The following is a 27,127-nucleotide window of genomic DNA, read 5'->3' as shown; positions in this document are numbered from 1 at the left end:
GTGGTCTCTTAGTAGCATCATCTCTTCCTTTGCCACATATTAAAGGCTTCTTGCTGTTGTTGATGTCTGGCTTGCAGTACCATTCTCAGTCAGATTTTTAAGCCCTTTGTCACAGCACTGACAAGAGTCATCTCTTTTATTCTGGTTTGCATACTGATTGATAAACACACAGCATCTTTCCACAATGTCCAATTTGTATCTTAAAGAGTCATAAAGGATAAGCCAGGTGCCGGTGGCTCACAGCTATAATCCCAGCTATTCAGGAGGCTGAGATCTGAGGATTGGGGTTCAAAGCCAGCCTGGGCAGGAAAGTCTGTGAGAGTCTTATCTCCAATCAAGCACTCAGAAGTGGCGCAGTGGCTCAAGTCGTAGAGTGCTAGCCTTGAGCTGAAGAGCTGAGGGACAGTGTTCAGGCCCAGAGTTTAAGCCCCATGACCGACAAAAAAAAAAAAAAAAGAGGCAGAAAGGAAACCTGTGGGCTTGTGATCTATTCATGTTTGAGCTGCCTATATTAAAATTAGAGACTGCTTTGCTTATCAGGCAAAGACCTCTTGTAAGTGTCTTGCTTAAAACAGTGATTTATACTAGGCACCAGTTGCTCACATCTGTAATCCTAGCTCTTTGGGAGGCTGAGATCTAAGGATTGCATTTGGAAGCCAGCCTGGGCAGAAAAGTCCCCAGGAGACTCTTATCTCCAATTAACTGCCCCCAAACCGTAAGTGGCCCCATGGCTCAAGTGGTAGAGTGCTAGCCTTGAGCACAGAGATGCTCAGGGGCAGCAGCCAGGCCCTGAGTTCAAGCCCCAACCGATGGGGTGAAAAAAAATCCAAAACCAACAGTGATTTACATGTGAGGTTGATTGATAGTGGAACAGACTCCTTGCTTAGAGTTTTATTACTGATGAATAGGACTCCTTTTTTATTCTGTTAACAATAGTGAGTGGCCTGAACTTACGTTTATTGATTTAGATGCTCAATTTTTATTGTGGCCTTTTAATTAATTGATTTATTTTGTTGGTCATGGAATTTGGACTCTGGGCTTGGGCGTTGTCCCTGCACTCTTCAACTCATGGCGAGCGCTCTTCGGCTTGAGCCACAGTGCCAATTCCGGTTTTCTAGTGGTTTATTGGAGATAAGAGTCTCATGGACTTTCCTGCCCTGGCTGGCTTTGAACTGCAACCCTCAGATCTCAGCCTCCTGAGTAGCTAGGATTACAGGCGTGAGCCACCAGCACCAGGCTTAATTTTGTTTTATAAAGATAATATTGTTATTGGGTATGTAAATGTGTTCTTAACATTTTTAAATGATTTAATTGCTGACATCTGCAAAAGGGATGTTTTCAAGGAGGAAAATTTATATGAACCATGAGATAGTGAGAATTAAATTGGGAAACATCCTGGGTTCGGTAAAATCATTTTAGATGCCTTCAACAACTTCATACATGGTGTGTGATCGATGGACGACTCTACTACTATTTTATCTCTGTTCGATAAAGGGAAAAATCCATAATAGATGATTTCCTTTCACTGGACTGGAAATTTTTTTTGTATTAAGCCAAAGTAGTGAGTAAATGTAGTCCAAATCCCAGAAGCTCACAGCCTTAAGTTTTTGGCCCTTGTTATATGTACCAAGAAGGAAGATGGTCCATTTTGTAGGCCTTTGGATGGTATTGAATGTCTTCTGTTAGAGAGGGAAGACATATATTTCAGAGGAAAAAAAGGAAAAGGACATTTTCCTCTTACAAAATACATGAATCCACAAATTTTTTTAAGGTAACTCTGAGGTATGAGTGCATTGAAGTTAACTTGGTGTATCGGTGTTTGTACTTAGGTAAGATACTGGGCCAATATATAAAGCTCATATATAAAGCCTCAAAATCTAAAATAGATATTTTTTAAGTCTTCTTTGAGATAATTGATAGCACTGTGCCTGACTTAGTATCCTAAGATGGATGGATGGCCCTTCCAGTGGACATTTTTCACATTAGCTACTAATGAGTATTATTGAGTCACTGGCTAATGTTGAAGAACAGTTTGGTGATTATAATTGGGGCTGTGACTTACTGAGTATGAAGACTTGACTTAGGCTTATAATTTCTGTACAAGCAGAGAAGAGCACCCTGGTAGCCGGTATTTTCTATACATAGGCAGAAGGAGGACAAGGAGTCAAGCATAATCCAACTAAGGTATAATCTTATTTTTGTTAGCTCCTCCTGCATTTCATGTTTGTCAAAAATGACAGGAAAATGGAAAGTGCCACCAAACTTGGGAAGCGAAAGTCCACATCTCATCCTATTATTCACTATATAAAGCATTATTTATCACATTTATTCCCTCATGTTAAATGGTTCTTTATAGTTAGGGAACCACAAGAAAGTCTTCGTAGTAAAGGGATAGCATTCAGAATCATGGACCACATGTGCTGGCCTTATGACTAACCATTTCCAGACGGGCAAAATCTGGCTCTATTTATTAATGTTTGGATGTGTATACCTGCCTGTGTTTTTGAACAATCTGGAAGAAAGGACAAATAGTCTGACATGTAAATAAGAAAAACTGAATCCAGAAAAGACCACAGATACATGAGGTTTCCTTCCTAACTAGAAAGTAGATTGTTGCAATCCTTACTTCATTTTCCTTATATGCCTTTCACAAATAGTGATTGCAAATGGATTGTTGGCTTTGGCATTTGCTTATTGTTATTTCTTTTGAATAACTTTTTCTGTAAAATAAAATGTGCCAGCTCCCACCATGTGTGTATACACATTCATGCTTATTCTCTCATATTTTGAGATAAAATGGGTCAGGAAACTGTATTTTTTTGCAGAGGAATTTGGTAGCTCTAGTTGCTTCAGAGGCTCCTGGCCTGTAGGATTCCCTAAACTTCAACCTTTAATTCCTTGGTCTCTTTATAAACTTTTATTTTATTATTAAAATCTTTTCTCTTCGTATCTGTGATATGGATCCTACTGATTTTCCTTTCCTGTTATTTTATTTTTTATTTTTGCCGGTCCTGGAGCTTGAACTCAGGCCCTGAGCACTGTACTTGTTCCTCTCTGTGCTCAAGGCCAGCTCTCTATCACTTGAGCCATAGTACCACTTCCGGCTTTTTCCATTTATATGGTACTGAGGAATCGAACTCAGGGCTTTCATGTATGCTATGCAAGCACTCTACCACTAAGCCACATTCCCAGCCCTCCTGTTACTTTTTAGTTACTTGAAGCAGCTCTCTTCTTCGATCCAGAGTTTCTCAGTGCTGTAATTCCTAGACCCACTTCATTCTCCCAGGCTTTCTAAGGAATCAGGCCGCACCTTCCCTCAGGAGCCTCACATGTGTTCCTTTTGTTCCCCTAGTTCTTGCCTAGTTCTTCTCCTTTTTCTTCCTCTGCTCTTGTCCAGGTAGGGGACTGTTTGATTTGTGTCACACATATCCTGTAGATTTTTTTTTTTTCACCTCTGCTTTTCATACTTAGGGTCATTTTGTTTTCTTGCTAGACAGTAGCCAGCTCTTCTTTTTATTGTTCAATCAGAGGTCCATGTTCATTCACAAAGCTTGCTATAATTACCCAAGATTTTTTTAAAAATTCAGAGCAATATGCAAAACTTTTGAGATCAATTAATATGATTTTGTAAGTCATCCCTTTTGATGTTTATTGTCTGCTACTATTTTTGTATGTTATATTCCCTAGTAGACTGTAAATTCCTTAAAGGCAAGGGTCTTCCAACTTAATTGTGTTTCCTTCAGAACATAACAATAATGTCTTTTCTTCTTTTTTTTTTTTTTGTCAGTCGTGGGGCTTGAACTCTGGGCTTGGGCACTGTCCCTCAGCTCTTCAGCTCGAGGCGAGCACTCTACCACTTGAGCTATAGTGCCACTTCTGGTTTTCTAGTGGTTTATTTGAGATAAGAGTCTCATGGGCTTTCCTGCCCCGGCTGGCTTTGAACTGCAATCCTCAGATCTCAGCCTCCTAAGTAGCTAGTATTATAGGCGTGAGCTACCTGTGCCCAGCTGAAAAAATGTTACACCAAACTCTCTGAGAAAGTAGGCTGCTGTATGTGATATGAGAAATATCAAACCTTTCTGGTACTTTGCCTTCCTGAGCAGGAAAGATCACTTCTTTTTTGCTTTGAGCTTCTTGCTGATAGGTTTTCTGCTCAGCCTGCTAATCAGGGTTGCATTATTTACCTTGTCTGAAAAGACCATCTGAACATGCTTTGTCTCCTTTGAATTATACTTGGATATTAAGCCACTGCTGGAAGAGACATAGGTAAAGGCTTCTGAAATTGCAGAGAAATATTTTCTTAATTCTGGAAGTTTGTTAACTGAAATTTGTTATTATGATGGAGATCATAATCCGGTTGGTAGAAGAGATAAAATGGTCACTGAGGGATGTTTTTCGTTTGTGGCATAATCACTATATTGGAAAATGGTTTGTTCAGTTCTATAATTTGTTCCTAATGCTATTGGGTCCTTGGCACCAATTTCATATCTTTCATAAGCATTGAACAATGTTCAGATCACTCTGCTAAGTAGTTTGCTTTAGTATTGTGTTCATAATACATTTTTAATTATTAGAATGTTGAAATGAGGTCATGATTTTGGTAAACATGGCGGTTTTAGAATATCTTGACCATTTGGCATTAATCCCCTACCAGCCAGCTAATGGGTGCTTTCAGAGGAGAAACTGTGAGCCTCAAGTTGAACCTGGTCACCTTGCTTTCATTTGTTCTTTGATAAAGATCTTAAGGGTCACTTGTGACTTCAGCAAATTAAGTTCCCTGATTACTTTACACTTTCTGTTTTTCCTGCGGTTTTCCCCCTATACATTGCTTGCTGGCAGTTTGCATAGCTGGTAGAGTGGGAGCAACACAGGAAATAATCAGGTCCAAACTAAAGACATAAGATATATAGTAATGATTTTTCTTTCTAACGGATGCTATGTTAAGACCAAGGCTGTTCTCTAATTTAATCTGGGATCAGTCAAAGCTAAGATGTCTGTGGCTCAGTACTTTGCACTGCCTGGCACAACCTAACAATTATACTGAGTAGAGTTGGGGAGGGACTAGAGAATTCATTTTCTTTGATTATATTAGGAAACATAGTTTTGAGTTGTCCAAACCAGCCCCTAGATTCTGGCAGGGAAGGGCGGTATAAAGCAACAATAAGATCAAAATAAAACAAAAAGCCCACTACAACCTAGTACTTATCATCTCAAAGGTAAAACTATAATTCCAAGTATTTTAGAAATTAAATTTTATTTCTTGAAAAATGCCAGTAAGTATTACCTGAATTCAAGTATAGAGTTGTGAAGTTCGAGTTTTACCTCTTATCACTCCTAAAAGAAATGTGGGTGTTGTGCACACTGACCAGGAGTTCATTCTTGTTGTCACTTACCAAGAAGCAAACTTTGTCCAACAATTATCACTCACATTGAAGAAAATAAATGTATTATCTTACATTCTAGTAAGTCACCAGCTAATAAATCACATTGAACAATTTTTGGAGACAAATGAAACACTATATTTTATGAAGAGCATGGATTGCATCAAAGCTTTCCGAGAAGAAGCTATTCAGGTAACTGTCCTCTCCTGTATTATTTTTCCCCATCTGTCATGGGGAGAAGCACACTAACACCCCACAAATAAGCCAAGGCTTTGCAAGTTTTCATTCTAGATGTACAGAGCACTATAATCCATGAGACACAGTAATACTACTGCCATCTTTGTCATTTCTGAGGATCAATGGGTGGTTAGGTGGGGTATCTTATTCCCAGAAATTAGCTTTTCAGAACTCTAGAGACTTGGCTTTAGGTTCCTACTTAAGAGAACTGAGGAAATTTCCATGCTAACCTCTGATGGTTTTGTCACTATTGTGAAAGATGAGCTAAGTATATATATATATTGCTGTAGTTATCAAGAAGTTCTTTACAAAGACAGGATGAAGAATCTAGATGCTAGAAAATAAAGAAAAAAAACACTGAAAAAATTACTCAATCTTCCTCCCCATCCTTATGTGTATTTGTGTGTATTTTCAATTTATTCATATTTTTAATTGTGAAATTTTAGAAAACACTTCTAAAAAAGTCTTCCAAAGTATGTATAGGCCTATGTATTTATAGCTAGGCAAGAGGCAAGCAAATTTGAAATAGAAATTACATTTTTATGTATTTATCCATTTATTTTGCCAGTCCTAGAGCTTGAACTCAGGGCCTGGGTGCTATCCCTGAGCTGCTTTTTTTGGCCTAAGGCTAGTGGTCTGCCCCTGGAGCTATAGTTCTACTTCCAGATTTTTTTGGTAGTTTATAGGAGATAAGTCTCACAAACTTTCCTGTTTGGGCTGGCTTGGAACTGCGATCCTCAAATCTCAATATATTTTTGTTAGTATATATTCTTTTTTTTTTTTTTTTATGTCAGTCAAGGGGCTTGTACTCTGGGCTTGGGCTAGTATATATTCTTGTGTGGTTATTTGCTAAATAAATGAATTAACTAATGCTTGAATAATTTAAGGGCTTACAGAGAATTACAAGAAAATGAGAAATTTATTAAAATTAAATTAGAACAAAAGATTTAGAAGTAAATGACCCAAATCGTCTACAATGAAAGACAAGATGAGACTAGACTAGACTAAGGATGACTCATTTGGATAGAGAAAGATTTAGCTAGAAAGGAAAGAAAATGACAGTAAAAAATGTATTGCTTTTTAAAGCACTGCCCCCAGGCTTGATGGAGCATCAGATAACATTCTGCTGACTATTGCTGCTTAATGTCTGTGACATTAAGTGCTTAAAAAAGAGAAGTCTAGCCAGCATTGGGGCTCACACCCCTAATCCTAGCTACTCAGGAGACTGAGATCTGAGGTTCGCAGTTCAAAGGCAGTCTAAACTGGAAAGCCTGTGGGACTCTAATAAATAATTACCAAATAGCCTGAGGTAGAGCTGTGGCTCAAGTGGTAGAGCACTAGCCTTGAGCAAAAGAAGCTCAGGGACAGGGCCCAGGCCCTGGCGACACACACACACACACACACACACACACACACACACACACACACACACACACACACACACACACACACACACACACACACACACACACACACACACACACACACACACACACACACACACACACACACACACACACACACACACACACACACACACACACACACACACACACACACACACACACACACACACGATAAAAAGAGGTCTAGGGTATAGCTCAGTAGTAGAGCACAGACCTAGCATAGTCCCCAGCATTGCAAAACAAAATGGAGGAAAAGCCTAAGAGACTAGATATACACCAATCAATGTAATCACCCCTCCTTTTGGGTGATATTGGGGTCTGAACTTGTGGCCTTCCACTTTCTAGATAGTAATTCTACCACCTGAGCCACTCTTCTTTTTGTGTTATTATTTTGAGTCTTGCCTTATGTCCAAGCTGGCCTGTACCATCATTCTCCAGTTGTGCTTCTCCATATAGCCATTGTGCTTCTCTTGTAGTTGGGATAAGAGGTACACTCCCTTGTATCCCGCCATTGGTTGAGGTGGAGTTTTGCAAACTTTTGTCTGGCTGGCCTCAAGTAATTAGGATTATAGAGTTGATTCGCTGTGCCTGGAAATATAGACTTTTTTTAAATTGAAAAATAATTTTGAAAAATAAGGAAGAAAGGACCTAGAATAAAGCATGTTAAGTGAGGGAAGCCAAGCTCAGAGAGACAGTGTATGGTTTTCTCTCATATGCAGAAGGAAGCTAGGTCTAAAGTACCCTGGGACTTGATGAATTATATAGGACTCCAGGCATCATACACATTGAGACCAAATGAGGATGCTCTTAGGAGAGGAACACAAAGGCGCAATGCCTATGTGCCTCAGATCATATAAAATAATATTTATCAAAATGAACTCTAGGAAATGGAAAAGAGTTTCTTTTTCCTTTCCTTTTTGTCTTTGCTCATTTATCTGTCTCTGAGGGGGTAAAAGGGGCACAGAAATGGAGGGCAAATAAATGCAGCAGTGATACTCACTGGAAACTGTTGAAAATGAACTATACACTTACATGTGAGGACAAGAGGGAAAAACTGGGAGAGACCAAGGAAAGGGTGACATTGTCCAAAAAGAAATGGACTCTTTACCTGACTTATGTAATTGTAACTCCACTGTACATCATCTTTATAGTAACAACAAAATATATTTAATTTAAAAAATGACAAAAAAAGAAAATAAACACCAGCCAATTCTTTGGTCCTGTTAAATAATTGATATATTTTTTTAATTACTGGGATATTTCTTTCTTTTTTTTTCTTCTTTTTTTTAAAAATTGATATTAGGTGATTACATAAATTTCATGTATTTCACAGTATTGTGGAATAGTGACACTTAAAGTCACAAACACATTTTAACCTTCACAAGTAATTGATAATTTTATGTGATATATAATGGCATTTGAATATGTTTTCTTAAAAAAGGTGGAGGCATGGTTGAGTCAAGATTCATTGGATTGACAGTTACTGAAGCTGAGTGATCAGCACATTAGTACTCACTAAGTCATTCTCTCTAGTTTCATTTGAAATTATCTGTAAATAAATACTAAAGCAGAACTGTAGGCTTCCAAAAAATCCTGTGTGGCTACGAAAATCTCTGTGTCTTCCATGGATAGAAAGGTTTCTGGTTCAAAATGAACAAAGCAAATTTTATTTTATTATTTATTTATTTATTTATTTATTTATTTTTGGGTCCGGTCGTGGGGCCTGAACTCTGGGCCTGAGTGCTGTCCCTCAGCTCTTCAGCTCAAGGCTAGCGCTCTACGACTTGAGCCACAGAGCCACTTCCAGCTTTTTTCTTTTTGCTTATGTGGTGCTGAGGAATCGAACCCAGGGCCTCATGCATGCAAGGCAAGCGCTCTACCACTGAGCCACCTTCCCAGCCCACAAAGCAAATTTTAATTGCCAGCTTCTATTTACCAAAGTGAAACCTTTAGTGTAGAGTTTTTTTTTCTTTTAATATAAATAGGATGGCTTCAAAATTAATAGTTGTTTGTCAGGTTTTGTATTTGCTCTGACTCGTTGCCTCCTCCGCCCCTATTCCCTCTCACAGTTTTCAGAAGAGCAGCGCTTCAACACTTTCCTGAAAGCCCTTCGAGAAAAAGTGGAAGTTAAAAAATTAAGTCATTTCTGGGAAATTGTGGTTCAGGGTAAGGTATCATTTGCTTTTTTTCCCCATCGAATTTTTATGCTATTTTAAAAAAATGTACACATAACTTCTAAATTTAAATTACATAGTATAATGTCTTTGATGGTACTAGATGGATCTCTACTTAAACTTCAGAAAGTGCTCAGGACTTACTGAACTCAAAATCTTGCTTAATGAGCACAAACACAGTAATAAATAAGAAATAAGCCTCAGATATCCCATCTCATTATACTCTCAGCACTGTGCCCGGAATTCTAAAATTTCTTTTCTGTTTGTTGAGCTCAGCAGCTATGTGGGCAAATGTTTCCCCTTTCTCAGATTCTTGGCCATTTTGGCCATGCTGGATCATACAAAACGGATGACTCACCTTCATTTTGTGTCCCTGCCACCTTTCATTACTGTGCTTCTGGGCTTTCCATGTCAAGGCTCAGCATCTTCATGCCCCAAAGCCACTCACTCAATTGCCACTCTTGACAGGAGCCAATGTAAATGGAGCTCAGTGTTCCTTTCTATGTTTAGTTTCTTTTTTGACCTTTCCCATTTAAAAAAAAAAAAAAATTTAACCAAGGCTGGGTGCTAGTGGCTCACACCTGTAATCCTAGCTACTCAGGAGGCTGAGATCTGAGGATCACAGTTCAAAGCCAGCCTGGGCAGGAAAGTCTGTGAGACTCTTATCTTCAATAAACCACTAGAAAACTGGAAGTGGCGCTGTGGCTCAAGTGGTAGAGTGCTAGCCTTGAGCTGAAGAGCTGAGGGACAGCGCCCAGGCCCAGAGTTCAAGCCCCATGACCGACCCCCCCCCCAAAAAAAATATATATGTGTATATATAAAACCCAGTTTTTTTTCAGAACCCAAGTTTAGATCTTATTTATTAGAAATACATATTATGAAAACATGCTTAGAGATGGAATGAAACTTTTTTACTTTTGATCAGAAGCCAGAATTTGTTTCTAGCAGGCAGCATTTTATCACACAGGCAACCATTTCCCTGACAGTTAATTTTTCAGCCCTTTAACCTCTGCACTCCGGAGCAAAAGCAATTAGGATGGGTGGTAAATAGGGCTTGCTCTCTATGTCTCTGTTGCTGACCCAGTAGATGAAATAGGTTGATTCTGGTGATTACTGAATGCTATAGCATATTATTTGCTGAAAAGAAACTTACAGGATATGCATTTTCTAAGGGCTTATCTACCATTGAGAGAATATACACAATCTGTGCCATTTCTAGGTACAAAAGGATTTTAATTCATGTGTTTTTCTGAAAGTGTATCCTTCATCAACCATTTGAGATAGAGAAATAGCTTAGGGGAAGAGAAAACTAGAGAATAGATATCTATCCTTGATTGACCCTCACAGAGTAAAAATCAAAGAACTGTGTTAAATACATATGGCAGTTGAAAATCATGAGGTCACCTGATCTAGTCCTCTGGCTATTCCATCAGTAGACATAAGTCAGAATGTTGCAGAATCCCACACTGGGTATAAAGTCCTTCAGTCATTTATTTATTGAGTATCACACATTTAGTACATGGAGAGGCATTTAAGGAGGAATAAGATAGCCCCTACCCTTCAGACAAGTATAGTCCATTAGGAGAGATAACATAGGTACACATAGTGATACAGGATGTGATAAAAGGCATTTCAAAGACATAAACAAAGTGACCTGAGAATTCTAAAGAGGAGGCTATTTCTGTCTGGAACTGATCAAGAAAGAACTTCATGGAGCAGGTAGAGCTTAAGATGTAGCTTTCTTGCTCATTATACTAGTAAAGACAGGAGAGAAAGTAATGTGAGATGACAGGATAGTATACATTAATTGCTATTACAGTTTTATATTTTCTCTAGAACAGCATTTATTGTTTACAAACATCTCCAGGGTAAAGATGGACAGAGGTATGATAGAAAGGCAATAGAAGTTGAATTGACTGAAATTTGTCCTATGAATTGCTTTCTAGATGGAATTACACTGATCTCCAAAGATGAAGCCTCTGGAAGCTCCATCACAGCTGAAGAAGCCAAACAGGTAAGGAGAGCTGACTCCCTGCTTTGGCTGACTTATTGCAGTGGGCACTCTTTTCCTTGAGCCCTTGAAGAAGTTAAATTTTCAGAGTAACTAAAAAAAATAAAGAGTAACTAAATTAGGGAAACCCAACCAACAGGTGAATTATTCTACCTGCAACCTCCTCATATAATCTTCTTGGCTTCCCATTGACTCATGGTTAGGTTTCAAGAACTTAGCTGATAGTCCCGGTCTCTATGGCTGTAAACTGCTGAGCCCAAGGTACACCAAGTTTAACTAGAGTCCAGAAAGGACTGTAATTTTCACTAAGGCCATTGCATGAGTCGCCTGGGAGCTTTTTTTCCTTCTTATAAATACTGAGTAAAAACAAGGACTGGGTGATTACTTACAGCTCAGTATTAGAGTGCTTACCTAGCATGTACAAGCTCTAGATTCGACTCCCAGAACTGAAAACCAGCAACAACAAAAAAGCAGCACAGAATCAACCTACAGGTTCTGTTGTTCTGAAATGGGTCTTGAGGACCCATTTGTTAGAGCCTTTTTTTTTTTTTTTTGGTTGGTAGTGGAGCCTAACTTGGCCTGGGCTCTGTCTCTCAGCTCTTCAGCTCAAGGTTAGCACTTTACCACTTGAGCCACAGCACCATTTCTGGCTTTTTCTGCTCATGTGGTGCTGATGAATTAAACCTAGGGCCTCATGCATGCAAGGCAAGCACTCTACTACTGAGCCACCTTCCCAGCCCTGTTGGAGCCCTTTGAATGATTATAATTTACAGTAAGTAGAGAAATGCTAATATTCTAGCAAAATGGAAACTAGATGTTTTCAGTCAAAGACTCCATGTATAGAGACCCCATGAGGTTTTTGATTGGCACAGTTGTTAGGCCCAGGCCTTCCTGTTTGGAGTATGAGTATTGAATCTGATTCAGCTGTGAGTCAAATACATGTGCTGTTTAGTTAGTAGTCCTTCATTGTATCATTGTATCTCAAGGTTGTGATGAAATTGAACTGAATAGCTTGAAAGCTATAGATCATAACATTGTGTTTGCTTTTCACTTTAGCTAAGGAATCAAACCCAGGGTCTCATGCATGCAAGGCGAGCACTCTACCACTGAGCCACTTTCCTGGCTGTTTTTTTTTTTTTTTTTTTTTTTAAAGAACAGACATTGACTAAGAACAGAACATTGACTAAGGTGATTGTGTTAGAGGGTTCCATACTGTCTGCCATCTTCTACAATTCTATATTGTGTACCATGGGCTTAAGAATGTCACTTCACTGTTTGGTATTATTTGTTTGTTACTTTATGCAGTGTTGTGATAGTAGTTCCCCCTTGAACCAGAGGGTATATTAGTTTTCCAGAGAAATAGAGCCAATAGAATACATAGACGCACAGCGGCGGGGCGGGGGGGAGGGAGAGAGAGAAAGAGGGAGAAAAAGCTTGACTGTTTGACTGACTTGTACAGTTGTCAGGGCTGGCAAGTCTAAAATTTATAGAGCAGGCCAATATGCCTGAAGTTTTGACAGGATTTCTGTGTTTTTACAGAATTCTTGAGGTAGAATTCTTTTTTTTTTTGTAAATCTGTTGGTTTTGTTTATTTCTTTCTCTTAAGGCCTTTATTAAATAGGGCTTATTAACATTATCAAGGATAATCTTAAAGTCAACTGTTATAAATACTCATTTTATGTATAAACTTTTATAGTAACATTTATAATGGGCTGGGTGGAAAAGCTGGGCACTATAGCCTAGCCAAGTTGACACAGGGTAAAGCCTTATCAGTTATCGTTTTCTAGGAAAATAAGTTGATATATATTTAATTTTAGTCATTATTGCATCATGAAAATCTGTCATCCAAGTGAGAGTTGCATATATATTATAATTTTTGTAAAGTGCTGATCTGCCAAAGGTAATGTTTCCTCCACACAATTCATCTTGACCAAAAAGAGTCATAGTTCAGTGAATCCAGAATGTTATAGAAGAAAAAAATCTAAACAAAGATAATGCACTTAAAAATGGTACCGTGCTTGTTCTATATCGCAAATGTGAATATTTTGAAGTGCACCTATAGAACCTAAGCATTGGAAATTTTAATTTTTTTTTTTTGGGGTCCAGTCATGGGGCCTGAACTCTGGGCCTGGGCGCTGTCCCTCAGCTCTTCAGCTCAAGGCTAGCACTTTACCACTTGAGCCACAGTGCCACTTCCAGCTTTTTTCTTTTTGCTTATATGGTGCTGAGGAATCGAACCCAAGGCCTCATGCATGCAAGGCAAGCGCTCTACCACTGAGCCACCTTCCAGCCCTGGAAATTTTAATGTTTGAACCATTAAGCTATAGAGGGAAATTTCAACTAATTGGTAGGAATGAAATGATGTACTTAGATGATTTAATATTAGCAGAGCTGACTTGGGTTTTAGTGTAACCCAGCTCTGGGAATGTTAACCATCTTGAGTAATCAGTGAGAAACAAATGAAGTCTCCTCTCTCCTCTAGCCACCTGGCTTTGACTGCCAGCTCCTCCCAGTTGGGGCATAGTCAGTTTGCTTCTAGCACTATGAGCAAAACTCCAGTGTCATAGTCACTAAGAAGTTAGGAAGTACAGTGGAAACATATGGCACCCCAGTTCTGTATGGGGCCCTTTGATATATATTATCTCATAACCTCTGAAAAAAGTGTATTGCTTGTTAACTCTGCAGAGTGTTTTTCTACATTTACTAGTGCTTCTTCCAATTTAGTATTTGTATCAAATAGTTTTCATTTTTAAAGAACATTCACATTACATGGTATTCACATACATCATATATGTTATATCTGAATATTAGTAGGAATTTGCAGTTGCCTTTAGTAGCAGTTACCAAGTTGAATGTGTCTAACTCTAGAACCATAGAGCCTGGCACCAGCTCTGTGATTTTTTTCCAGTGGCTTGCTAAGAAATGATAAGGACAGAATATAATCGCTGTTATCACTGGGAAGGCAAACTCCAGAAGGACTTAGTGGGTTGCACAGCGCACACTCAGAGGCAGCAAGAGGATTAACATGTGGTCCCTGTGTACTGCTCTAGACTCTCATTCCTGAATAGATCAGATTGTACAAGTGGAACCTTAGACTAACAGTCTCTGGAATGCAATAGTCCCTGCTGCTTCTTCTCTATGATCAGTTGGTCTGCTCACTGCCAGGTGGAGCTTGGAGTAACCTAAATACTATAAAGTAGGAGCTGAATTCTGTTTCACCTTCAATATGCACTCTGTCAGGTCTGCTTTAATATTAAGTGATACCTTTGTTTTTGTTTTTGCTTTTAGAATAAAACTTGATTTTTTGTATTAAAATTGTTTTAAAACAGCATCTGCTGGTGTTTGGAGAGAAGTGTAAAAGGGAGAATGCACATACAGATGATGAGGAGACCTATAAATTAAGATTCTGGCTCAAGGTTTTATTTCTGTTGTGGATTTGTTGGTGATACTAGGGCTTAAACTCAGGGCCTTGCCATTAATAGGCTGGTACTCTACCACTTCAGCCACATCCCCAGCCCTTTTTTTGTTTGAGATAGGGTCTCATGTTTTTGCCTAAGACTGACCTTACACTGCAATTCTTCTACCAATATCCTCCCAATACCTGGGATAACAGGCACATGTGAGCATACTCAGCTTTTTGTTGTTGTTGTTGAAATGGACAGCCTGGGCTGTCCTTGAGCTGTGATCCACCTTATCTTTGCCTCCTTAATGACTGAGATTGCAGGCTTAAGCAACAATACTCCTAGCTTTCTCTGATTTTCATAAGGGAGACATAGTTCAGTTATTTCACTTAGCTAGTTAAGGAAGTACAGCTACTTTTGACCAGACATGGAAGTATTCATTTACATTGCTTTCAGATGTTAGGTTTGGTTAAATCCCATATAATCTTTTAAGAAAGCTTTTCTAGATGCCCAGTGCTTATGTCTCACTTCTATAATCCTGGCTACTCAAGAGACTGAGATCTGAGGATCATGGTTCAAAGCCTGTTCCAGCAGAAAGTCTATGAGACTCTTATTTTCAATTAGCTTACCCTCCCCCTCCCCCAAAAAAAAGCCAGAAGTAGAGCTGTGGCTCAAGTGGTAGAGTGATATTTTTTAGCAAAAAAAAAAAAAAAATTCAAGGACATTGTGCATGACCTGAGTTCAAGCCCTAAGACTGGCCCCCAACAAAGAAAAATTGATTATAATCAGAAAGATAGAGCAATCCTCATAGTCCATCTAAATTCTCTTGATGTGTTTAGCATGAGTTATTTAAAGTAAGAAAAGTTGAATTCTTGCTATTAAATGTTGACTTTTTTGTTGTTGTTGTTGGTTGTGGGGCTTGAACTCAGAGCTTAGGCATTTTCCTTGAGCTCTTTTTGCTGAAGGCTAGCCCTCTACCACTTTGAGCCATAGCACCACTTCTATACATTTATGAGGAAATAATTATCCCAAGATGATCATTTTATATTCAATGAAATTATTACTTTACCTTCATGACAGTAAGGAAAACCATTTCCTTCTTATATTTTTGTGTGGGATTTTATGGTTCTTTGAGAAATACAGGTAAGTAGCCCTGTGGTAGATGTGGAAAATTCATTTGTAAATGTAAATGGACACTTAAACATTTTTATTATAATAAACATGATGTATAGATAACTCAGGTAATAAGCACATTTCAATGGACACTTTTCAAAAATATATATAATTTTATGTATGAAGGTGTTGTATAAAGGGATTACTCTATACTTCAAGTAATAAGTACATTTCTTTTTTGGACAGTGTCACCATTCTCTTCACTTTTCCCCAGTTTCTTCCTCTCTTCCCTGCCCACAAGTCGCATAGTTCATTTTCCAAATACTGGACACTTGTTTTTTTGGGGGAGGGTTGGCTATGAGGCTTGAACTCTGGGCCTGGGCACTGTCCCTCAACACTTCAGCAAGGCGAGAGCTCTACCACTTGAGCCACAGCACCACTTCTGGCTTTCTGGTGGTTAATTAAAGAGAAGAGTCTCACAGACTTTCCTGCCTGGGCTGGCTTTGAACCATGATCCTCAGATCTCAGCCTCCTGAGTAGCTAGGATTACAGGCAGGAACCACCAATGTCCACTAGTGGACACTTTTTTGGTTAAATTTCTTGACACCTCCCATTGTACTTTGAAATTTACACATATATATTACCCTTCCTTGATAACTTTTATTATAATTATAACCTGTCATCTTTTTTCACTTTTTCTGTTTGTAGTAGTTAGACGTACAATTGGCATTTAATGTTGGATACGTCTTTATTTGGCCCTGTGTGCCTTCATCCATCTTCATTCTCACTTCCTAGTTCTGTGGTAGGTAGGAAAATAAACATGGTGTGACTCACAGCACATCAGCTGTCTCGGAGTCCAGTTCTAGGAGAGGATTTATCACAATGGCTGTTCATAGGAGTCCAACCAGCTGTGCTGTGTTTAATATATAATCATTGTTTAATATATAATCATTGGAGACAAGCTTTAGATTGGTTGTAAAGGTTTTGAGCTTTTGTTTTCCTTGTTATCTGCCTAATCTTCCTTTATTGTTGACTTTCATTGATTTTTCCACCTTCAGACCATAAATGTTCAAAACTTAATGGCCAGGTTATTTCATCAATACGGTCTAAGAGATAAAGTAGGTTCGCTCAGTGTCTTACAGCAAGTTTGTCACTAGCAGAAGTGAGAGCCAACTACTCCCACCACCTTTCCACCACACAGAGGTTCCACTATTCCTTGTCTCCTTCAGGTATTCCTACCTGAAGAAGAAATATTCACGTGCCCTCTTTTAAGAATACTCTCAGTAAGTGTATAACTGTATGTGAGTATATAAAGCTTTATGAAGAATTCTAAGACAAAGTTAAAGAATCATTTGTCCCTGGATGTGGAGATACACAACTTTAATCCCAGTTCTTGGGAAACTGAGTCAAGAGGATCATGAGTTCAAGGTTGGCCTGGAATACATAGCAAGCCTTGTCTTAAAAGAAATAAAGCAGAAAAGAGCTGGCATACCTGTAATCCTAGCTACTCAGGAGGCTGAGATCTGAGGATCACAGTTCAAAGCTAGCCCCGGCAGGAAAGTCTGTGAGACTCTTATCTCCAATTAACCACCAGAAAACTGGAAGGGGCACTGTGGCTCAAGTGGTAGAGTGCTGAAGAGATCAGGGACAGTGCCCAGGCCCAGAGTTCAAGCCCCACAACTGGCATAAAAAGAAGAAAAAAAGAAAGATTTCTCTATCTATTGGACTCTTTGGACCATATAATATTTTACTTAGCTCTTTTCTGTTTTAAATATCTGGTGTAGTTTTTCCGTATGTCACTATAATAAAACCAATGACATCCTAATGCACCTAATACTGATTTAGAGTTTGATACATTTAATTTAAAAACAAAAACATTTTTCTGTGCTTGTACCAGGGTTTGAACTCAGGACCTGAATGCTGACTCTTAACTTTTGTTTTTTAAGATTCATAGTTTTTAATTATTTTTTTCAATATAAGAACTTTATGTAAAGCAAAATCAGGCCCAATTGAGGAGAAAAAGAAACAACACAATCATTAAAAGACCTTAACATTTATCTCTGAGAAATAGAAACAAGTCACCAAAAGAAAGCAAACGAACATGGATCACCTTATTTGAGTAAGATTATCCATCAATTGGCTTAATTTGCATTTACAGAGCATGATGCTGAAAAACTTCAGAGCTTTTTTTTTTCTCTCTCAACTTTTTTACCTAAGACTAGTGTCTACTCCTTGAGCCACAGCTTCACTTCTCACTTTTTGTGGATTTATTAGAGTCTTTCAGATTTATCTGTTTAGGCTGGCTTTGAACCTCAATCCTCAGATCTCATCCTCCTGGTAGCTAGGAGTATAAACTTGAGCCTGTTAAAAAAATAAGTGGATTCTACATGTAGTAAATACACTCATCACATGATACAATTTGATGAATTCTTATGCTTTCATACAACTGAGTGCCACTACTTAAAAGCTCCCTGATACCTTCCAGTCAGAACCTTCTTGTATGCCAAGTGATTTCTGTCACATGAGAGTAGTTTTGCTTATTCTTGACCTTTTAATAATGCTTTCTGTGGTTCATTCACATTATTGTTCTCCCCCCACCTCCCCCCCACACCCCCATTGGTACTTGGTTTTGTACTCAGGGTCAAAATTGTTAGGCAACTGTACTACTTGATTCATGACCCATAGCCCCTTTTTGCTTTAGTAATTTTATTTTTTGGCAGCCTGGGACCAGGTTCCAACTATCATCTTTCTACCTGTGCATCTGGCATAGCTAGAATGACAGGCATAAACCGCCACACCTGGACTGTTGATTAAGGTAGGGTCTTACTAATCTTTTGCCCAGGCTTGCCTTAAATCACAATTCTCCCATGCTTCAAACTTAGTGGTCTACCACATTCAGCCATTCATTCTTATGTATAGCTATATAGTATTCCTTTAAGGCCATACCACAATTCAGCATTAAACTTTGGCAGTTGTGAATAAATACACAGTAGATATTCTTGTATGAATCACTTGATGAATGTATTGGTATACCCTTAATAATTAGAACATAGAATTATACTATCAAATCATTTTGGCATGCTTTATTTCATCTCATAGTCATGAAACCCCATGAGATAGGAGATATCTTTCCATGAGATACAGTATTTCCATTTCATTTTTGAGAAAAATTATAAAATTGTCAGATGGCTTCCTAGGGTTCCTGAGAAACCAAGGTCTAAGGTTATGAATGTACTGTTTGCAACATGCTAAGTGATTTGCTGTGCCATGTGATTTCTCTCTTGCCTTTATTGAATGAAATAGATAGCATTAATGAATGTATAGATATCATTAATGAAGCCTAATTTATGTCTTTTTAGGCACTCTTTTATTTGTATTGAATTTCATTTGTTTGCAGTGTTTTGGTTTTGGTTTTGGTTTTTTGTTGGTCACGGGGCTTGAACTCTAGGCATGGGCACAGTCCCTCAGGTCTTCAGCTCAAGGCTAGCACTCTACCACTTGAGCCATAGCACCACTTCCTTTTTGCAGTGTTAAGGGTTCAACCTAGTGTTTATTCAGGTGCTCTACTACTGAACAATGCCACCAACCTAATGCTTTCCTTAGCATATTTAGTTGTACAGGAATTTCTTTGTGGTTTTTCCATACTTGCCTAGAGTGTAGTTAAATGTGTGTGTGTGTGCGTGTGCGTGTGTGTGTGTGTATGTGTGTGTTCATGTGTTCATGTGCTTTGGCTCTACTTGTGGCTCACAGACTTTTTTGCCCAGGCTGGCTTTGAACTGCAATTTCAGATCTTAACCTCCTGTATATATAGCTAGGATTGGTGAGTTGTGAGCCACTGGTGCCCAGCCTGATGATATTTGTATATTTGGAATCACCTGACATTGCTGAAATCAGCTCTTTAGAAGCCAGGTGCTTGTAAGTTGAGCATGTAAGGGTCTAAGCAAAAAGTCATGTGTTAGCTTTTAGCTTTAATGGAGAGGTATGGCGGTATGGGTGACAGTTCCAATATAGAGGTTACTGATTCCATTTTTCAGCATATGGCCAGGATTGTATTTCCTTGTATTTAAAAAGTAGTAGTTTGTTCATTTCACAGAAATCACCAGGTAAAGAGGCTCTCTGTGGTAACCTCAAGTAAATGTTGATGGTTTGAAGAAGGGGACATGTATTACACAAGTGTCTGTTCTATTTACTCTCTACTTTTTCAGCATATTACAGAGGGAAGAACAGGACAAAAGAAGAGAGTTGATGGGCTGGGAAGGTGGCTCAGTGGTAGAGTGCTTGCTTTGCATGCATGAGGCTCTGGGTTCGATTCCTTAGCACCACATAAGCAGAAGGCTAGAAGTGGTGCTGTGGCTCAAGTGGTAGAGCACTAGCCTTGAGCTGAAGTGCTGAGGGACAGTGCTCAGGCACTACAATCAACCAAAAAAAAAAAAAAAGTCATGATGAAAATTGATGCCTACCCCTTTTTGCTGCACTCAGAGAATTTTTCTTTTATTGAGAAAGCAGGCCAATTCAGAAAGCAAGCCAATTCTTGAATTTTCTGCTTGGCCTCTAGCTTCCCTGTCAGTGCACAGTGTGGAAATGACTTGCAGTTAGAAACTCGGATGAGAAGGAGCAACATGTGAAGAAATCAGCTTTGCCTGGGGCTTTGGGAAGGATAATGGATGGCAGCCTAGCTTTTAGCCATAATATGCTTATGCAGAAACTTGAAGCAGATCTGTCAGGAAATCAGCTGCAAATGCTTAATCCTTGATGGAAAAGAAGGTTTCTTTTGCTACTGTTCCTCTCTTCCTAGGAATTTGGCCTCGTCTCAAAGATGTGCTGTCTGTGTTTAATTGTATATACCATGGTCCTACTGTGCAGATGGTCCTATCTTATATGAATTGCACTGTGAAAGCACATTGCAGGTGGAGGGGTATGAGAGTTGGAGCTTTTAGAGGATGGGTGCCAAAAAACACTAGATTTTCTAGCTTTATCAATAAGCTATTATCATGTTTCTGCTTACTGAGATAACAAATGTAGTAGACTGTTGCATCCTAGAACATGTGGAGTTTATCATTTGCTTGAGAGATGCTGGCCATTTGTTGCCTCACAGAAGTTGATGGCAAGACACACTTTTGCCTTCATTTTCAACATGACTGGTTAAGTCTTACCCTGTAGCTGTCTATTCTGATATACAGAAAATACTGTAATGCTTAATCATAACAAATAGATATCTAGAGTAAACACTGTTTATTCAACTGTTAGCCACAAACCATGTGCAAATAGATACATGAATTTTTTGCTCATGTATTTGTATTTGATTCACACATAGCTTTATTGATTATCACCCAGAATCATCACATGGAATTAATGATACAGAAGCTACTTTAGGGTCTTGTTATAGACTGCCCCCCTGCTGCTAGGATTTTCTGTCTATTGTAGCATTGATTCCCAACACTGCACATGGTCCATTTTAGTGTCAGCAAAGAATGATGGAAAGATCCATAAGTATCCTTAAAAGATAAGGCCACAGTACTGATGGAAGCAGTGCCCAGTTTGCAGAAACAGCCTTTGCTATGTCTTGTATGTGTTTTTTGTGTGCATGAGGAATGGCAGGATAGGAACAGCTTGCTTCCTGCCACTTGATGCATGCAGCCTAATATTTAATGGGTTATGATTTGTTAGCAATGTACTATGTATAGGGAAAGCAGTTCTTGACAGATTTTCATGCTTTCCTGTTTTGAGTTGAGGCAGAGCAGAGGTGAACTAGAAGGCTCACTTGCCACATAGCATTCCACTGCACATGACTACCTGAGGATGCTAATACAGAGAGCCCTGCCCTATCTTTTTCCACCCATGTTAGGGCAATCACTCCTACAGACTTGTCTACTACCTGAAGTACAGATACTACTAGAAGATCCCTTTTTCCTCTTAGGATAGATAGGCATCGGTAGAACCTAGCTCTTAGATATAGTTGCCACATGCCTTGAAGTTTGAAAAGATTCCCACCATTGTATCTTTAGGGACAGGACAGAAAAACTCCCACCATAATGTTAGGGTAGAGTAGAAAGAACGGGGTAGAAGAGTAGGGTAGAAAAAGTGTTCAGATGACTTAGAGGGGCATCCACTGCTTTTTAAAAGCCCACATGTCATTTGTAGGCCCTCACAGACTTGGCTTCAGGGCATTTTTCTTTTCTCTGTTTTTTAGAAGCTTTAGGTTTAGAGCACTGGAGAAAAGTTCTCATCTGCCTGTTTTCAAGCAATTTCTAACATAAATGGAAGGCTTTCTGTGAAATGGATAGACAACTCCCAAGCAGATGCATTTTTGTGTTTTGCATTGCTCACAAGAAGTTTTTACCCCTTTTTGTGCTCAGTGGGGTTCAGGAGTAGATGATTTTAATCCTACTTTATTCTTATGCTCCTTTCAAAAGCGACAAAGATACACTGGTTTGAGGATCATGATTATTTTCTGAATGATGAAATACCAGGTGTGCTTTGCTCTGATGTTGTGCCCTTTGAAGACACCATCTAGACAAGCTGACATTTCCTCTCTCTTCATAAGAACATTCTCTGGTGACTAGTTAGTGTGGATGTTGAACCTCAAAGTTGGCCTTCTTGAATAGAGCAAAGGAAAATGTGCCAAAATGATGTTTCTTTGGGGCCATTTGTAGTGAGACTTGTCTCAACGAGTCTTCCTAGGTTTGTCTGTGGCAATGTTAGTGGACTGTTTCCTCCATCAAAGAATCAATTGAGGACCATCTCCAACTTTCTGTTCACAGTTTCTGGCCCCCAAAGAAAAGCCAAATGAAGATGTGGCAGCTGCATTTGAAGAAGGTGGTGATGTGGATGATTTAGTAAGTACTTTTAATATGGACCTGATACTTATATATCACAATTACCTGATCTGTGAATATAGCCCAAAAGCTGCTTATCATAGGCTTTTTATTATGTAATTATTTCTAGCACACTAGAAACAACCTACACTATTATTTATTACCTTTATACTTTAATCAGATAGGCAATTTCATCATGGAAATTCCTGTGGTCTGTGGTTTCAATTATATTGTACATTCAGATAATCCTCTCCTTTGAAAAGCTAAAAAGAGCTGGGGAGGCTATTTCCTAAGTAACAAAATGTTATAATTTACTGAAATTGTTCTTAGCTAGGAATAAGCAATACAACATACAATTTGTGTGGGTTGACAAATACAAACAGCCTTTAAAAAGCCTACTTCTTAAATGTTCTCAATTAACTTAATATAAACAAAGCAGACTGATAGGCACTAGAAGGTGTCTGGACCTCAGCCTGCCTGGTGGGTGCCTGGCAAGCTGTGTAAATGGCGACTTTTGAGCCCATCTCTCATGTTTGGCAACTTGATACCTTTTAGCCCCCCATGGTGACTATCCAGTAGAAACTACATACTGTGCAATCAGCATTTTGCAAAGAAGTCCATAGCACTGAAGTGAGCAAGTATTTAACATCTAAATAGTGGACACCAATGTAATTTTCATTAAGCCCTCTCACACAAGCAGCACTGTTCTGAATTTGGCCTGGTTCCTTTCTAAATACGCTGTTCTTGTTTGCAGCTGGACATGATATAGGCCATGGGCTTGTGGAAACCCAGGGCTGCCATCTCTTTGGTCCTGGGAGCTCTACTAGAACAACCTGGAAGAGGCCACTCAAAGGGACCAGAAGCTCTGAAGATCATGTTAGCAGGTTACTCTGAACTGAATCAGAGTCTGGCTCTGTGGAGTGAACACATACACATATGTTATAAGGGATAATTTAGACCCCATACATGTTTATAAAGTTAGTCATTATTTTCTGACTGGCACATTATTTCTTTTGTGGTGTTATTTTTCTCAGTATGTGACACACATATTTTGAAGTTTCTGAAATAGCTTTCCTCTGGAGTGGTGTACTGGTAAAGACTAGTATATTTGCGAGGTACCTGGTATCTCATGTGGCACCAGGGCATGGCCACTGGTGAGATTCTCCACCTTCTAGGAGCCACTTGTCTGATGTTCCAGCTGCAACTACAACTCGTGCTGATTGAGGTAGCATTTGTTTCTTATGACCAATACCCAAGGTAGGAATATCATGAGGAAAGGCCAACCCAACCTGTTTCTCTTTTAGTTAGGCCTTTTAAATCACCTCATGACTTTGGTTTTTTGTGTACTGTAGTTTCTTTCAGTGGGGTGGGAAGGGGAGCTCCATTTCCTTGTATAAGCATTGTAAGCAAAGACTAGTGTGTTCTAATGAAGAAAAGGCCCATATCAGTGAGCCTGGAAAACAAAAAGAAAAACTGAGGAATTTACTACCAGTGATTAGGAGTGTATTATCCCACTTTTCCACTTACAGACCTTATCAAAAGAAAGTCTGAGCCAGGCGCTGGTGGCTCATGCCTGTAATCCTAGCTACACAGGAGGCTGAGATCTGAGGATCATGGTTCAAAGCCAGCCTGGGCAGGAAAGTCCGTGAGACTCTTATCTCCAATAAACAACTAGAAAACCAGAAGTGGTGCTATGGCTCAAGCGGTAGAGCTCTCGCCTTCAGCTGAAGAGCCCAGGGACAGCGCTCAAGCCCAGAGTTCAAGCCCCACCACTGACAACAAAAAAGGAAGTCTAGTTGTATTAAAACACTTCTATAATTTTACAACCTTCCTATCTCTACCTAAGTCAAATTTTACATTTCTTTGAGTATTTTCTTTCCCCAAAATCAGAAAATAGCCAAGCCATTCTCCCCTAGGTCTCTGTCTATGTCTCTTTCTGTGTGTGTCTTTTTCCGACTTTCTCTTTTCTGTTCTCATTTCTCCCCCAAATTCTTATTCCTCCTTCCTTGATGTCACAGATTTCCTGATGCTCAGCTGATCATATCGTCAGCATCTCATAAATGGTCACAGAAGGACTTTATTTAGCAAATGCCTTTTTTTTTTTGCTGGTCCCAGGACTTGAACTCAGGGCCTGGGCACTATCCCTGAGCCTCTTTGTGCTCAAGGCCAGTGCTCTACCACTTGAGCCACAGTGCCACTTCCAGCTTTTTCTGAGTAGTTTATTGGAGATTAGAGAGACTCTCACTGACTTTCTTGCCTGGGCTGGCTTCAAACTGATCCTCAGAACTCAGCCTCCTGAGTAGTTAGGATTATAGGCGTGAGCCATCTGCACCCATCTGCAAATGCTATTTTAAAGGCTTAAGTGTCTCATTCCTCTGTGGATCACTGCTGTCTCCCTTCTCCCCCCACCCCCGAAAAAAATGTAGTGCTCTGTTGAGAATACAAAGTCTGTATAGCCACCTATGGTGATACACACCTGTAATCCCAGCACTCAGGAGGCAAAAGCAAGAAGATTGCAAGCTCAGTGTCAACATGGACTGTCCAATGAAACCCTGTGTCTCAAAAATAAACAGATAAAACCTTCATGTATTAATTTAAAATGGATCTTCAAGATAGTAATATTCTCCTAAGGAGAGAGACTGGTTTACCGTGGGTTTCTAAGATTATTTCCTTGATATTCTTCATACTTGAGTCAAATTTGACCTACAAGAGCCCACTTAACCCCAGCAAGGGATGCCATGTTAGATGTTTGGAAATTGGACAAAATTGAGGTATTCTTAGACTCACAGAGAATATAATTTGGTTCTGTAAATTTTGCATTCTTATCAGTACAGTATGACCTCATAAGCATTTCCTGTCTTCCGACAGATTGAGGAATTTCTCTTGGAAACATCAGTCCTAGCAAACCAGAAAAGGCTTACGTTGTGCTAGTCCTATAAAGCTTTTGATTCTTTTTGCTTTAGGTAATACATCACAGGAAGAAAAGGGAAAGGACCAAATTACCCGTGTAACTTACAAATCCACTGCATGTAGACACAGCATATGAGCTGTGTGGATCTCATTGTAGCGTACTATTTTGAGTGGAGACATCATGTTTAGGATGAATATATCAAGGTCCCACTTCCCTGAAGTGAGACTTTCAGATCAACAAAAATCCTTAATGATCTGCTGGCATTTTGACTCAGACAGCAGCGAGCATTGTTTTGGCATCCATTAGACATAGGCTAGTTCCTCAGTAGTACAGTAGAACTCCATGTGATAAGCTTCAACGTGAATTAGAAATCACTGATCTACTCTCTGTTACTGGTCCTACTGAAATTCATTGACTTAGAGAGGAGGCACGGATAAAAGAGTGCTGCTTACCACTCACTATGTGAATGACCTATGCATTTCCAAATGTCCTCTTGAGACTATTTCTTGCTCCCTCTTAGGAACCACTGTTTTAACTTAGATAAAGTTTCCAGTCTTGAAGAGCTGTTTGGAGTAGGGAAGTTTTGGGTTTGTTGGCTTTTGTTTTTGTTTACCAATTCCAGGCTAGCATGGTAATGCATTCCTGTAATCTCAGACACTTGGGAGGCAGAGGCAGGGGGATCACAGTTCAAATTCAGCATGGGTAAAGGTAGCAAAAAACTTTCTGAAAAACAAGACAAAAACAAAAGGGCCAGGAGCATAGCTCATGTGGTAAAATGCTTGTTTAGCATGCATGAAGCCCTAGGTTCAATCTCCAGAAAATCCAAAAGAGAGGGAGAGAGAGAAAGAGAGAGAGAGAGAGAGAAAAATGAACACAGATCTATACTTCTACTTTAAGATGTATAGGGCTTAATTGTTGGTTTTGATTTGATTGAAACAATGGATATTCAGGTTGGTTTTATCTTCTTTGTGCCTCATTTCTTCTGTCTTCTCCTTCAAGTATTCTGTTCAGAACAAAAGTTGTTGACTCATCATATAGTAAGTGCCATCAGGTGACAATGTGTAGTTGAAAGAGAAAATACTGGGTGAGCCCCAGTTCCGGGTTTGAGTCCTGCCTCTATTTCTTGCTATGTGGCATATGTCAGTGCTCAATCTATTGGCTGTGTAACAGGCTTATTAAGCTGGGGGCATGCTCATGAAAGTACTCTGTGAATACAAAGATACTTTCTACAACAAAGGGGTTTATTAATACTTCAAATAGGAAAGATGGACTTTTTAATAGGTCTGCCTCCTGTCTTCCATCTTACTTCTTTTAGAACCGGAGTTTTCCAGTGCTGATAACTCTCTTGCGATTATACTAGGTTTTCCTATATAGTTACTACATGAAAAATTAAAGTACCTGCAATCAAAAGTAGTGGGGTTAGGACCAAAGGTATGTTTTAGTAATTTTGGCAAGGTGATCATGCATCCTAGTTTACTAGTGATTTTTCCTAGCATAGTAGACAGTGTTCTCACTCTTTATTTATTTATTTATTTTGTTGTTGTTGTTGGTGGTGGTGGTGGTTGTGGGGCTTGAACTCTGGACCTGGGCACTGTTCCTCAGCTCTTTAGCTCAAGGTGAGCACTCTGCCACTTGAGCCACAGCACCACTTCTGGTTTTCTGGTGGTTAATTGGAGAT

General features: G+C 39.2%; 1 protein-coding gene across 2 annotated transcripts in view; it reads left to right on the top strand.

Annotated features, from left to right (window-relative positions):
• Nucleotides 1-23,545, top strand: part of Xrcc5 (X-ray repair cross complementing 5) — a 98,598-nt gene extending 75,053 nt beyond the window's left edge. For both annotated transcript variants that reach the window (XM_070017623.1, XM_070017614.1), the window contains exons 17-21: nt 5,464-5,573; nt 9,094-9,190; nt 11,145-11,212; nt 22,485-22,559; nt 23,293-23,545. In XM_070017623.1, coding sequence (XP_069873724.1) covers nt 5,464-5,573; nt 9,094-9,190; nt 11,145-11,212; nt 22,485-22,559; nt 23,293-23,307 — 365 coding nt within the window. In that variant the 3' untranslated portion in view covers nt 23,308-23,545. The remainder of the gene's footprint in view (nt 1-5,463; nt 5,574-9,093; nt 9,191-11,144; nt 11,213-22,484; nt 22,560-23,292) is intronic.
• Nucleotides 23,546-27,127: the final 3,582 nt, after the last annotated feature.

Source organism: Dipodomys merriami, unplaced genomic scaffold, assembly GCF_024711535.1.
Source record: "Dipodomys merriami isolate MVZ:Mamm:240054 unplaced genomic scaffold, mDipMer1.0.p SCAF_1, whole genome shotgun sequence".
Classification (NCBI taxonomy): Eukaryota; Metazoa; Chordata; class Mammalia; order Rodentia; family Heteromyidae; genus Dipodomys; species Dipodomys merriami.
This window is presented reverse-complemented; position numbering and strand designations above follow the sequence as displayed.